General features: G+C 49.5%; 1 protein-coding gene across 1 annotated transcript in view; it reads right to left on the reverse strand.

Moving 5' to 3' along the window:
* Window positions 1-550: 550 nt before the first annotated feature.
* LOC146813609 (chymotrypsinogen B-like) overlaps window positions 551-13,327 on the reverse strand; it is a 79,744-nt gene continuing 66,967 nt past the window's right edge. Inside the window, exons 6-7 of the mRNA XM_085610089.1 lie at window positions 9,491-9,624; window positions 551-834 (exon numbers count right to left, since the gene is read on the reverse strand). Of these exons, the coding sequence (XP_085466215.1) occupies window positions 673-834; window positions 9,491-9,624 (296 nt within the window). The 3' untranslated portion in view covers window positions 551-672. The remainder of the gene's footprint in view (window positions 835-9,490; window positions 9,625-13,327) is intronic.

A 13,327-nucleotide genomic window follows, 5' to 3' on the forward strand; every position in this document is an offset into this window, starting at 1 on the left:
CACTGAGCATACGACAGACCCAAGACCTGCTGACCTTTAGGAGGCTACTCAAGACCTGGCTGTTCGATCAGTAGCACCCCCCCTCCCAGCGCCTTGAGACCCTCGCGGGTATGTAGTGCGCTTTACAGATGACTGGTTGATTGATTGATTGATTGATTGATTAATTGATTGATTGATTGATTGGGCAGATGGTGATGTGCGAGGTGTATGTTGATCTGTCTGGAGAAGGAGTCTCTTTACTGTCTCGCGTTCCTCTGGATGTTTTTCTCTTTTATTGTCTCTCGTGATACCCGTGACTGGCCAAGTCTTGAAGCTCCTGCCACTCCATCTCGCTTTTCTGGCTCGATGTCCCCCCCCCCTCTGTAGCCATTCTATAGCCCCACCTGCTCTGCGTTTAACGCAGGGTGGGGGGGGGCATTAGTGCCCAGGGAAGCCTTTGTGCTGAAGCGTTACCTGAATGCTGAATGCATAATACACTTTCCAGACACTAATTCTCAAACTGGAAAAGCTGGAAATATAAGAAATGGAGAAAAAAAGCGCAAACTCAAAATTGAGATCTTGCAGGTTTGTATATTTAAGTCGAATAGCTGTACAAAGACAGATCACACAACATGCCCAGCATCGAGTACTTCTGAATTAAGAAACAGTAAACAGTTGAGTGTCGGGGTCCACTTAGTGGCCAATCACGATCTCGTCAATCCACTGTCGAAAGGCTGTCACTGCAGAGTAGACAGCTGGCACAGAGGACGAGCAGGCGGGACTGGTGAAGGAAGACACACCAATCAGGTACCAGGCGCCGTATCTTTCACAGACCAGAGGGCCACCAATGTCACCCTGCAAGCAAGAGAACAGGAGAAAGGTCACAAGCGAGCTCCTTGAATCCTGGAGACCAGGCGTTCTCTGGAGGTTTCTTTTACAGATACATTCATACAAAATTCATGACATCACGCTTGCTGGAGGGAATGACTTTTATATATTTTTATAGATTTTTCACATGAAAGAAAAAACAATGCTTTAGCATGGACATAGCAATATGTTCGTTCGAGGTTGCCCAGAACAGAGAGCATATCACGATGATTCAACAATACAAAGGAAACTTGACCGTAACCCTTGCAACCATGAAGTGTGTTCATGAAGTGGGTGGTGCACATAATGTGTAATTACTGAGGCCCCCTGGTAACCTTCTCTTCTTCAGGATTTGTATCCAATGGAATATTATGGGCGCCGCCTCGAGTGGTGGGGCGCCTCCACTTGTGGGCTGATTCGGGGAGTCGGCATGGGGGGCATCCTTGTGTGTCGGTGACCAGGTTGGTGCTTGCTTCCATTATGTTTGCTGTGCTCTGCCCCTTGGGCCTCTCATGTTCGCTGTGATTGGGGCGCCCCAGGAGCAGAAGTGGATGGGCTGGCATCCATCAGCGAGTGGATCCTCGCCCGCTGGTATTCCCAGGGCTAGAAAGCCCACATCCTGGTTTAGAAAGGTTCCCTGGCTACGTAAAGTAGAATGTGCTTCAGGATGGGCGCGTGCAGTTTTTCACCTCAATGTTAGTGAGAGGTTTCCCAGCATTCACTGCCTGTTCTAGTGTTTCCCCCATCCGGAGAAGCTTAAGGGTACTTGCTTGTGCGCATGCCCATGTAAGTAATGTGGTTGACCATTGGGGGTCTGGGGCCGTGAGTGCCTTCCATGACATTGCTATTTGTCGTTAAAGCAGGACGAATGCAAGGTCATTGAACCTGTGAAAATGTTTGTCTCTCTTGGCTTTGGGGCAAAGACCCAATAGGCAGGGGCGAGGGGGCAGTCTGCAAGTTTGGCAACGATAGTGGTGATCTCATGCCAGACCACTTGCATCATACTGCACTCCCATACCAAGTGGTAGAATCCAGCGTTCCAGGGTTGAAAACAAACGCCTAATACGTTGCGGAGAGAGAAGGCATGATGTGCATAGTTAAATTGCATGAAGCGAAATCTAGGGTTGCGACTTGCGAGATCCCTTTCCACCTGCTGAAGTGCCTTGGACCAGGCCTTGTCCGAGAGTGGCACAGAGAACACTGGTTGCAAGATCCCTCTTCCACCTGCTGAAGTGCCTTGGACCAGGCCTTGTCCGAGAGTGGCACATGGAACACTGGTTGCGAGATCCCTCTTCCACCTGCTGAAGTGCCTTGGAGCAGGCCTTGTCCGAGAGTGGCACAGGGAACACTGGTTGGGCGATCCCTCTTTCACCTGCTGAAGTGCCTTGGACCAGGTCTTGTCCGAGAGTGGCACAGGGAACACTGGTTGGGAGATCCCTCTTCCACCTGCTGAAGTGCCTTGGACCAGGCCTTGTCCGAGAGTGGCACAGGGGACACTGGTTGCGAGATCCCTCTTCCACCTGCTGAAGTGCCTTGGACCAGGCCTTGTCCAAGAGTGGCACAGGGAACACTGGTTGCGAGATCCCTCTTCCACCTGCTGAAGTGTCTTGGACCAGGCCTTGTCCGAGAGTGGTTGCGGCAGACACCGTTCCACTTGGTCCGCACCCCATCCGCATATGGGGCTGGATTTGAGGGATGTGTAGAGTGTAGTAATGGCATGTTGTGTGGAACCATATGTTAATAGTGCATGTAACGTTTGGGGATGGAGGTGGTTCTTCGTCTCCCTTATTCCATGTGACATGTAACACGCGCTGTATAACATGGAATGTCAGAAAGTGACTGGTACCTCTTATATAAATTTCCATGATGTCATAAAGTGACATAAGGGTGCCACCTTGGTAGTGGGCTCCTAGTTGGGTGATCCCCGTCCCCCTCCATGGGTCACTTTCCAATATCTGCACCTCCCTGTGATGTCTCGGCAGGCGCCTTACCTCTATTTGAAGGGAGTATGGAAATTGGGGTTTCTTGCCATGCACAAATCTGCGCCAGCATAGTTGTGCCACTGTCAGCTGGCGCGTTTCCTACTGTGGGCACTTGTCTGGGTCTGAAACCATGTGCAAATACTCCTCCTCCCTAGTATGCCACAAATAACTGCTTTTCAGGGCCCATAGATGCCTGAAGCCAGCACATCGGCCACTGCAGCTGCGCCGCTGCATAGTACAACTCAAAGCTGGATGCACCTAGGCTGCCCTCGAGTAGGGGGCATTGTAGGGTTGTGAGAGCCACCAGCCAGCGGCATTCACCCAACATCAGTTCCAGTAGGAGGTTGTGAAGTTCATGGAAGAAGCACCAGGGAAGTACGATCGGGAGTGCTGCGAAGAAGTAAAGCGGCTGGGCTAGCATCGCCATCTTTGAGATCGCCACCCAGCCCAGTAGAGAGAGTGGCAGCGATTACCAAAAGGGTAGCAACTGGCGAAGAGATCTTGCACCATATCCACATTAACCTTTTTTATGTCTTTCTCTGAATGGTATGTCTGGATGCCTAGGTTTTTAAATGAGTCGTAGTGCCACTGAAGATGGAATTCCGTTGGGGCAAACCTGATCCGTTTAGGGGTCCGCAGCAGAGGGAACAGGCATAACGTGCTTCACACCCTGGACATTGGACAGCCTCAAAGGATATAGAGATGCCAGGGGTAAGTCCCTTTTCTTAAATAAAGATAAATGGGGAGAATTCTCTTCCCCAAAGATACCGATACACGGAACGCCTTAAGGAAGGAAGGGAAGCGGTGAGAGTCAGACGACACTTACGATCTGGAGAAACCGGTTACAGAAACCTTTGACACAGAAACATGACATTTGAAATTATGCCTTTTTTTCCCACATACGCGGGCCTGTCTCTACTGAAAAAGTGCTGATAACTGATTGAATAGGAATTCTACAATCTAAGGACAAAAAAGAATAGGAATACTGAGAGGAATCAAAGAATTGCGGCAGTGATCTGGCATTTCCTATTGAGATCCACAAAAAGTGTCAGCACACTACAGTGACCTGAAGAAGCCCTTTTAGGGTGAAACGCGTTGGCTGTGCCCACTTGATGGTGAAGAAAATAAAATAAAGAACTTTCTGCTCACACTTAAAACAGTGGATTGAATATCATTGCAATTTGGACGTCTCTTAAGACTATATTGCCGCTCATCTTTCTGTTAAACCGATACATGTGATGAGAAGGTTATAGTGTGCCAGAATGAAGATTCCAAAACGAGAATAGAAATAAAGGAGTACGTCAAGGAAACATAGACTTCGTTAACCGTCACTAAGGCATCAAAGGAAGTAACAAATTAGAATCTCTCAATCAAGATATGTGCAGTATTTTCTGAGGTTGCGTTTGACACAACCTCGCGGGTGTTCTCTAGAGAAGAGGAAAATTATCCTTCCCTCCCGGATGCCCCAGATCCGGCCCTGTACCTGTACCATGGGTTCTGTCAGGAGCTTTCTCTTCCATCTAGCCGCAACGACGGTGATCCGTAGAGGGTGTCGGCCTTTTCTTCTCCTCTTTTAGTGAGGTACAGAGTGTCCTTTCGGCTGGGGTTCGAAGTGGGGAACCCTTGTGTACCTCCTCTTCTCCACTCCCAAGAAACGAACCAGGTGGGTCTTGGTTTCTGGTCCTTCTCCGCTTCCGGGTTGTGGGTTGTTGGGATCTTTCTTCCTGCTTCTGTGTTCCACCTTTTAAGGAGGTCGTCTGTATTGCTATTGGCTTTGGAGTTACCGTGTGATCGAGGTCATCAGGTTCGCTTCCTGTTAGATTCTGTATGACAGTTTCCTGTGAAACCAAGCTGGGGTAGGGTTGTGGCTTGGGGAGATAGCACTTTGTTCAGGTGAGGGAGACAAGGGTGTATGGATGACATGCCACGGTATATTTTTCTTTTCCTCTATATCCTGTATCAGTTCACAGTCCTCAAATGCCCCTAAACTCATCACACAGGAGCATCAGCCCCAGCAAGGAAGGTTCCACCACCCGTAGAAAAACCAGAGCGCCATCCGCATATATCAAGATGATGTGTTGTGTGTCCAATTCCTCTGTCCCCCATTGGTGGGCGTGTTGTCTCAAGTCGCAAGTCAGCCAGGGCAAAGATCAACGGTGATAGAGGACACCCTTGCCTAGTGCCCCTCTGAATTGTGAAACTGCCCGATATTTCCTGTCCTGTCCAAACTTGCGCTGTCGGGCTCTTGTACAGTATGCGTTTCCACCCTAGATATCCAGGTCCGAATCTCATGTATTCAAGGGTCAGCAATAGAAAATCCCATTGCAGGTGTTGAATGCTTTTTTAATGTTCAGGGACACTGCCACCCGGCTGTGGTCCTTGGAGGGTGTCCTGGATTAGACGTATCAACCGTCTGATGAGGAAGGTCCTGCTGCCAGGTATGAACCCGACTGATCCTCGTGTGCAAGTGTACCAAGTAGAGAGAGCAATCTGGTCGTTCATACCCTGCCTAAAATTTTATAATCCAAATTCAGCAGCGATAATGGCCCGAAGGAGTGGACGTATGATGGGTCCCGGCCTGGTTCGGGCAGGACCATGATCAAGGCTTCCCTCAATGAGTCCAGGAGGTGTCCTGTCATTCTAGCCTCGTTGAACTTCTCCCATAAATGTTAAGTAATGAGGCCGGAAAAGGTGGCATAATACTTGACTGGCAGCCCATCTGCGTCTAGCAGCCCATATTTCCCACGATTGAAGAGGTTCATCTAGGTCGGTTATTTGCAGAGGGGGACAATTTGGACAGTGGAAAGTTTCAGAAAAACCCAGAGAAGGAGTGTCCACCGTCCTGGATAGCGATTGATGCTAATCACGAAACGCAACACTGGTGGCCAATGCATTGTGATCAGAGATCCCTCGTATGTCCTAGTCGTACCAACCGGGTACCTCTGTTGGTCCTCCATTTCCAGCCAAACTAGTAGACTCCCCAAGAGGTCTCCCTCAGCATGTTACGTGGATATGCGGTGCTAGTAATCGACTTTTCCCAGTCAAGCCTCCACTTTGTTGCGTTTTTTACACATCTGTTGAAGCCCTATCGGCTGTCATGAGCCGGTTTGCCACCCGTTTCCAGAGGCCACAATTCCATATCTAGAGTCAACAATTTCCCTTGTAGGATACAGAATATCCCCCATGCAGCTGCCTCGCATTGGCCCCACATGAACACTTTATGTGCGTCCCACTCTAGTGGTCAGAAGTGGGTAGAACCTTTGTTCAAGTTAAAATATTGGGCAACGTATTTCACCAGGTCGCCCCTAAATAGTGGGCTGTTAATGCTTCTGTCGGCATCCTCCAGGGGGGTACCCTAGTATACGGTCACCTGTAGCGTGCAGTGATCCGAGAGGGTGCGTGCCAAGTACTCCGATCGCAGCATTAGTGCGCCCAATTGTTCAGTGCACAGAAAGAGGTCTGGGCGAGTGTGAATATCATGGACCGGGGAGAAAAATGAGAATTGAGTATCTAGCAGGTGCCAAAGCCTCCACCATCATATATGCCTCACTGTGTGAGCCGATTGTTGAAGTGTTGGGTTGTGCTTCCGCATGCAGCATTATGAGGGGGGACAGAGCATTTGCGGGCTATATCCGGCACTCAGTTGAAGTCCCCCCTCCATAGCACTGGGGAGTAAGGATCTCAAAAGCGTGCCCAGCAGGCACGATTGGTTAATGTTGGCGGCACACACCACCGCCAGTGTGTGGGGAGCACTTTTAAGGTTACATTCTGTTATAACAGAATACCCCCGATGTCCTCCCTTTGGTGATCCACTACATACGGGACCCCCAGGCAATCCGAATGAGTATTCCACAGGTATTAGCTGGTGCAGATGCGCCGTACACTTGCCTCCTCCATTTTGTGCAGAGCCTTTGCAGTTATGCTAGTGTAAGGTGTGTTTCTTGCTGCTTGGCATGTGACAGTTTTTGAGATAGGCATGAAAGCAGTAGCCCTTGGCAGGGATGGCCATTCCCCGCACATTCCACGTTAGTACATTCTATTGTGGGGTGTGACTGTGTGTTTGTCCCCATGTTACAAGGTAGTCGTGTGTCTCGTGTGTCGTGCCCACATGTGTTGGTGTTCCATGCATACATTCCCCTGCGCCAGGTGACCCTGACCTTACGGCCATCCACTCCAGTGATGACGTAACGGCATCTAGCGGCTCCAGAAAGTGACTCCATGTAAAGCAAGAACAACTGTAGCGTCAAAACGTCTAATCCAGAGTGTAACTCCTTGAGAGCAGTGACAAGAACAAGTATGTCAACAAGTCTGGACGGAAGCTCCCCCAAGGTCAGGGGACTCCTGCGTCCCCAACCATAAGTCCCCAACTCATAAATGATAAATAAAAACATTGCAATGAGTCCTCCTTGGAGTCTGTATGGGGTGTGGGCGTCTGCTGCACATGTCATCTGCTGCAGCGTACACATTCATCTGCACAGAGGCAGGCCTGGCCACTTCCCCTCCACTCGTTAAGGTGCAGTTCTCAGCAGTAGGGGGACTTTCACAGTAAGTCATCAGTGAACCATAGTGTACATTTCAGACAATGAGTGGTGCTTGTATTGGAAGCTTCTGAATCTCCTATTTCCAAACTGGAGCCCAGCATGTGGTTGGTCCTTAGAAGGTTGAAAGGATTCGTGCTATGTTGTGAAGCCATCGCCACTGCTCGTGCTTTATTCCGCAGCAGCCTGGTCTCGGGTAGGTCTTGCTCAAGCGTTCCTGCATTTCTTGCAGTTAGGGTGGGGGGCCACCCACTTGCTCTCTGTTAGATTTTCCGCAGCGGCATGAGCCATGATGCAAGTCCATCTTCGGGCACTGAGAAGATGTGGGAGGCCTTGCCATCCATGACCTTCAACGTCACAGGGAAGAATAGTGCGTACCACAGCGGCAACTCCCGGAGACGCTGTTTAGCTTTCGTGTAGGAAGTTCTGAGTCGCTTACCTTGGCGGTGAAGTCAGGATATGGTGCTATGTCTGTGTCCTCGTACCATCAGGGGGACTTTGTGCTGAAACGCTGCAGAACATGAATCCAGTAATTGAGGAACCAGGCAATAAGTGGTTGTGGTGGCGCCCCAGGTGGTGGTGGCCTGCCAGGGTAATGGTGTGCCTGCTCCAGGGAGAACAGCTGCGGGACCTTGATTTCCAGCATGGTGTTCATCAGACAGATCTTAATAAAGAGTTCAGTGCTTAGGCCTTTCGATAGTTCCTGGAATCCCTGGAAGTGGATGTTGTTGTGTCATGATCGTCCCTCAGCGTTGTCTGCTCTCCGGTGCAGTAAAGCCAACTCGTCTTTCATGGCACTCAGTTGTGACTGTAGCTCCGGCACTGTGTCTGAGGGCGGCTTATGTCCGAGGCTTTGCATCACTGTATGAATGCGCAATACACTTGCTGTCAGAGCTACCCCTACGCTCACATCCTGGGTGCTGGTGTCCGCTCAGTAATATGGTGCTCACCGGCCTGGTTTGGCTGTCACAGGGCAGGCCCAAGTAGTCACTGGCTGGATGGCTTCACATGTGTTACGCTGATGTGGGCCCCCGTCTTCGAGGCTCTTGAGCAGACCAATCCACATAGGGTCACAGTTGGGGTCCCACCTTTTGCTGAGAAGTCTCGGACAACCAGGGCCTCATGTGTGCCTCATGGTATTTAGGTGGTTAGGCCCCCGACGATCATGCATGGCCTACTCTCAATCCCCATACGTGGCGTGTCACAATAAGCGCTTCAGGGCAATGTGCGCTGGCTCTGATGTGTGTGGCATGTCCAGGCCTTAGGGGAGCATGGACACTGGCAGGCAGGGCAACTGGTTTCCAGAGCACATCTGGCCCTATCACAGAAGCAGCATGCTCCAGGGCCCCCTATATTCTACAATCACTTGCGCATGCTTGGGGGAGGGGTCCCAGTTGCTCTCCCCCTGCAGGTAACTCTAGACCATTTAGTAGCTGCCGTTCGTGGTGTCCAGAGCCACTGTGGCCCCAAGCTCTGCAGCGGGTGCCACGGGCTTCCCCTGGTGGGCTGGACTAGTCTTCCAGCACGAACCCACCCACGATTCTGGTGCTGTCTTCACATTGCATCTGCTGTGCGGTCCTACGGCCTCCTCGTGGATGGGCTCGCCACAGTACTCTTGTAATCACGGTGTGGGGATCTCACCGTCGCCGTGGCTCACCTTGGTTGGGCCCGCCCTCTGGGAGGTCAGCCGGGGCGGATTACGGCTGCAGCAGGTCGGTTCACATGGGTTCGACAGGATGTTGTTCGTCCCGAGCACGGACCTCAATTAAAGGCCATTCAATATGGCTGCCATCTTTGCCACGTCCCCCTGCTGAAGGTAATGCCCTTAAAGTGAAGAGCTCCAAGATTCAGGACCAAAGCAGGAACATATGCTCGCTCCCAGTTTGTCCTCTCCATTATGTTACACCTGAGACTCCCCACCGATCTTAAACCACAACATCAGAAGGACTGTTGGTGACGTCACAGTTTCCCTCGCGTCAGGTTGTCCATACTATGTTTAATGAGAGAGAGAACTTTGATGGGACTGCTCACCACCACCAGCAGTCAGAAAGAGACTGTGAACCGCAGGATGGATGGATGCATGTCTATCTGTTTATAAATGGATGCATGAGTAGAGATACGCACCATGCAGGCAGAAGAGCCGGCACCTCCAGCACAAACCATGGTGTCAGTGAGGGCACTGCCATAGTGCATCTCACAGTCCAGATGCAGCACCAGGGGCACAACTGCCTGCTGAAGTTTGTTGGGTGAGGACAATGCTGTGGAAGAGAAACAGAAAAGAACAAAAGACGTTAAAGAGACAGAGGCTCCTCCAGAAACACAGAATTACTAAAACAAACTTCAGGCGTCTCTTTACTTTATTGCAGGTCATTTCTGACAACTAGGGTTGGCATGCGTAACTATGGAAACATTCATCTGGATGCATAAATCCATTCAACAGTTAAACAAATGACGAGCCAATGTTGCTAATCCGCAGGCTCGTGGGATTTATTGCACTTATCTTTTAAACCTTTAGAGAAAATGTTTTGGATGCATTTAAGTCCTGTCATCAAAAAGAACAAAGCACAATTCCAACACATTTTTAACGGTTTGTCACATGAATACACACATTAAACATCCATGAGTGATACAGAAAATAATGAGTACACATTTTTAAACAAAGCGTAAGACACCAACCCTACACTAAACGCTAAACAATGCCACTGGGGTGAGAATGTCTGAAGTGTGCAGACCTTGGATGTGGGATGCCTCCTGCCTGTGTGCAGCTCTGGGACCCCTCATTTCAAGTGTTAGGAACAGCAGAACAGTTATTTATAAGCTTTCTCCCTGGGCTCCTAAGAGGGTCTTCAACTCATTGTTGTCAGGATTCCTAACGCCCAGCTTTGCATCTCTAATGAGATGCAAAGTGGGCGTTCCTGACCTGGCATGACAGGAGAAATGTCGCTAAGCGACATTTCTCCTATCAGCAAGCCTAACGCTATGAAGCATAGCATCAGGAAAAGTAATAACCCCTGTTATCGCTACTTTCCGTACGCCTGCTTCAGGACTGACTTAGCCATGATATCCTATGGAAGGTGGATATCATGGTTACGTTTGCGAGTCCCTATCAACAAGGTAACGTGAGATTATCGCTGGGTTTCGTTAGGCAGTTTGCGCTAGGATTTTTATGGCTGATGAGATAAGCGTTGCTAATAGCACGCTATCTTAGCGATAAAAATCGGCTCAGCGATAATTATCGCTGGTTGTTGTTGATATGCCCCTTAGAGTCCATGGGGCTATGTTTGGGGTCTGTGGTGAATCTGGGTCAAAAGATACACTGTGGGATTTGTTCCTGTCACACATCCTAGCAGGGCTCCCTATTTTGTGTTCAAAATCATTAACACACCAACAACTTAGAGGTAAAACAATAAATTCACAGGAACCCAATATTACAACAAGACGTATTTTTCGCATGTCTCATGCTTTTATACCAGCTCCATCGGAGGAGACTGCCCTGTATTTGAGAGGGACATGGCATCTTTATATTAAACCTTACTCTACACACATAGTCCTACCGGGCCTAAGTTGAATGGAGAGAGCCGAGCTGAGCCTTTGCAGGCGCCCTCTGGAAGACCTTAGAAGGCTCATAACCCATCTGACACTCTCGCCCTTACTCCACATCACACTTATCTCCCCCCGTTTACCACCGCGGGCCGGTCATGTACTTCTTCGCCTTTGGACTCAAGCACGACTTCTGTTCTCTTCCCACTCACATCTCTCTCTTCTGCCCCTCTACTGCTCTCAGTCTCCTTCACAATCTCACTTGTGTGTTCATTCTCTCTCCCCCTCTTCTACGCCAAGTCTCCTGTTTGTTCATGACCTCCTCTCTGTCCCTTCTTTCTGTGCTATCCTACAACTGGACAACACGGATTGCGCCATCGACTGCTGGTGTCATTGTTCATTGTCATTTACAGATGACGGATCCTGCGCTTGCGCCTCTCTAAGGGGCATATCAGCAACAGCCGGCGATAGTTATCGCTAAGCATGCATAGCGTGAGGATTATTGTTGCCGGCTATCACTGAATTTTATCGCAGAGATAGCGTGCTATCAGCAACGCTTATCTCCAATGTGATAAAATCCAGCGATAGCTGCTAAATCCAGCGATAATCGCACAGCGATAGGCGATACGTTGATGATAGGACAGGGTGGTCTCATCCTCAGAATCCACCACCCATAGGCTATAATGGCTTGGTCAGTTTAAAAGCAGGCGCAATGAAACCTGCAATAAGCGCGGTTAGCGCTACTTTTCTCGTCGCTACACAGGTTAGCGATTTGCTTGATAATTGGAGAAATGTCTGTTAGCGACATTTTCCACGTTATTTTAGTAGGGTACGCTCACTTTGCATATCATTGGCATTGCAAAGATGGGCGTTAGGGAAACTGGCGCTGAGGCATAGGAACACGCGTTAGCGTGCGCTTGCTGATAGTGCGATAGAATTATCGCCGCTTTTTGCCTGAAAACGGACGCTAAAGCAGCGATAATTATATCGCTTCCTCTTGATGATATGCCCCTAACTTTGCATTGTATAGAACAGTATAGAACATGGTGACCAGTGTGCTGGCCCACCAGGGCAGTGGAGAGATGTACTTCACTGTCCTTGCAGAAGGCCAACTACTCTGCTTAGAGATCTCAAGGTAGGCGTCTCTCTCTCTGATTCCAGCTCAGCTTCTATTGCAAAAGGCACTGAGACTTTGCTGAGTAAGAGCTACGTCTAACACCCGCTCAGCAAAGTTTTTTGTTCTTCAGATTTTGTTTGCCCTGGCATTCCATTTGCTCCCAGTGTGTGGAGGCCATAACTTTGGTTTCTGCTCGTGACCACCAAACTTTCCCTGGTGGTATGGAACAAAAAAAAGTATGACAGAACACCCACCTTAAATAGGACGGGCGGCGTGAGGGGACTCGAATGATGTCGCATTACCAGGGGGGTATTTGGTCCAAGTTTTCCACTGACAGAGCCGGAGTAGCTTCCACCCTCGATGACTTTGCTCTCCCCCAGTCTTTAAATGGAGTAGGGAATCCTCCACATTTGTGATGGAGATCCCTGGCCACTAATCTCTTAATGAGGCCCATAGACTTTGTGCAGCTGCCAACAAGCCCTGAAGCAGCATCTGCTCTGATGGACAAATGCGAGATGTTAATCTGCAACAACTGAAAGGCAACATTGTGTTAAAAAGGTCACAGTTCCTAAAAGGGGAAGGATAAGTGCTCAACAATCTAATTATGATTGTGAGGCATAAGGGATTGTTTCCAAAAGGTAACTGGGGTGTGCTCAAGGTGGAAGTATGCCTCCTTGTTGTTATGTGCCCTCACACACTCATACAAGTGTAAGCATCATCATAGGGCGGTGCTCCTCGTAGGGGTGGCACTGCAGTCCCTCACGGACCCTTCAAGAGGGCTCTCTGTCGGAGATCTTTTCAAGGAGGTGCTGTATTTGTGCATGTGGATTGGTGGCCCAAAGTGGTGTCAGTGAGTGAAAATAAAATTACCTCTTGGTACCTCATATTTTTTTTTAATGAAAGGTCCTTGAGGTAAATTAAAAATAATGAACTGGTTTGGAGACTCTTCTTTGAACTAAAAATGGAGGGGAGGGATAGGTGTTGTCCTGCCAGCTCTCAAACCGTGGGTGTGTGGTGTGTTAAGGGTCTATACTGGTCGACATGTTTCACGCAGCCTTGTGGTCCCTAATGGATCCTAGTGCGCTTCTTCAGGACCGTGTGTGAAGGGGAATATATGAGATAAAAAGACTGGGAGTTAGGGAAAGCCCTATACTACCACGTCAGCTAAGGTCAAAATGAAGGGGACGTCACTGCGTCTGAGAACCGTATTGTCCGAGTTCACAGTGTGGGTGGACCCTCTCCTAATAATATGGCGGCCGCAACAGCATTAAAGTCTGGCAGCCGGGGGTAGCAAAACTCCCTTG

This window comes from Triturus cristatus, chromosome 6, assembly GCF_964204655.1.
Source record: "Triturus cristatus chromosome 6, aTriCri1.1, whole genome shotgun sequence".
NCBI lineage: Eukaryota > Metazoa > Chordata > Amphibia > Caudata > Salamandridae > Triturus > Triturus cristatus.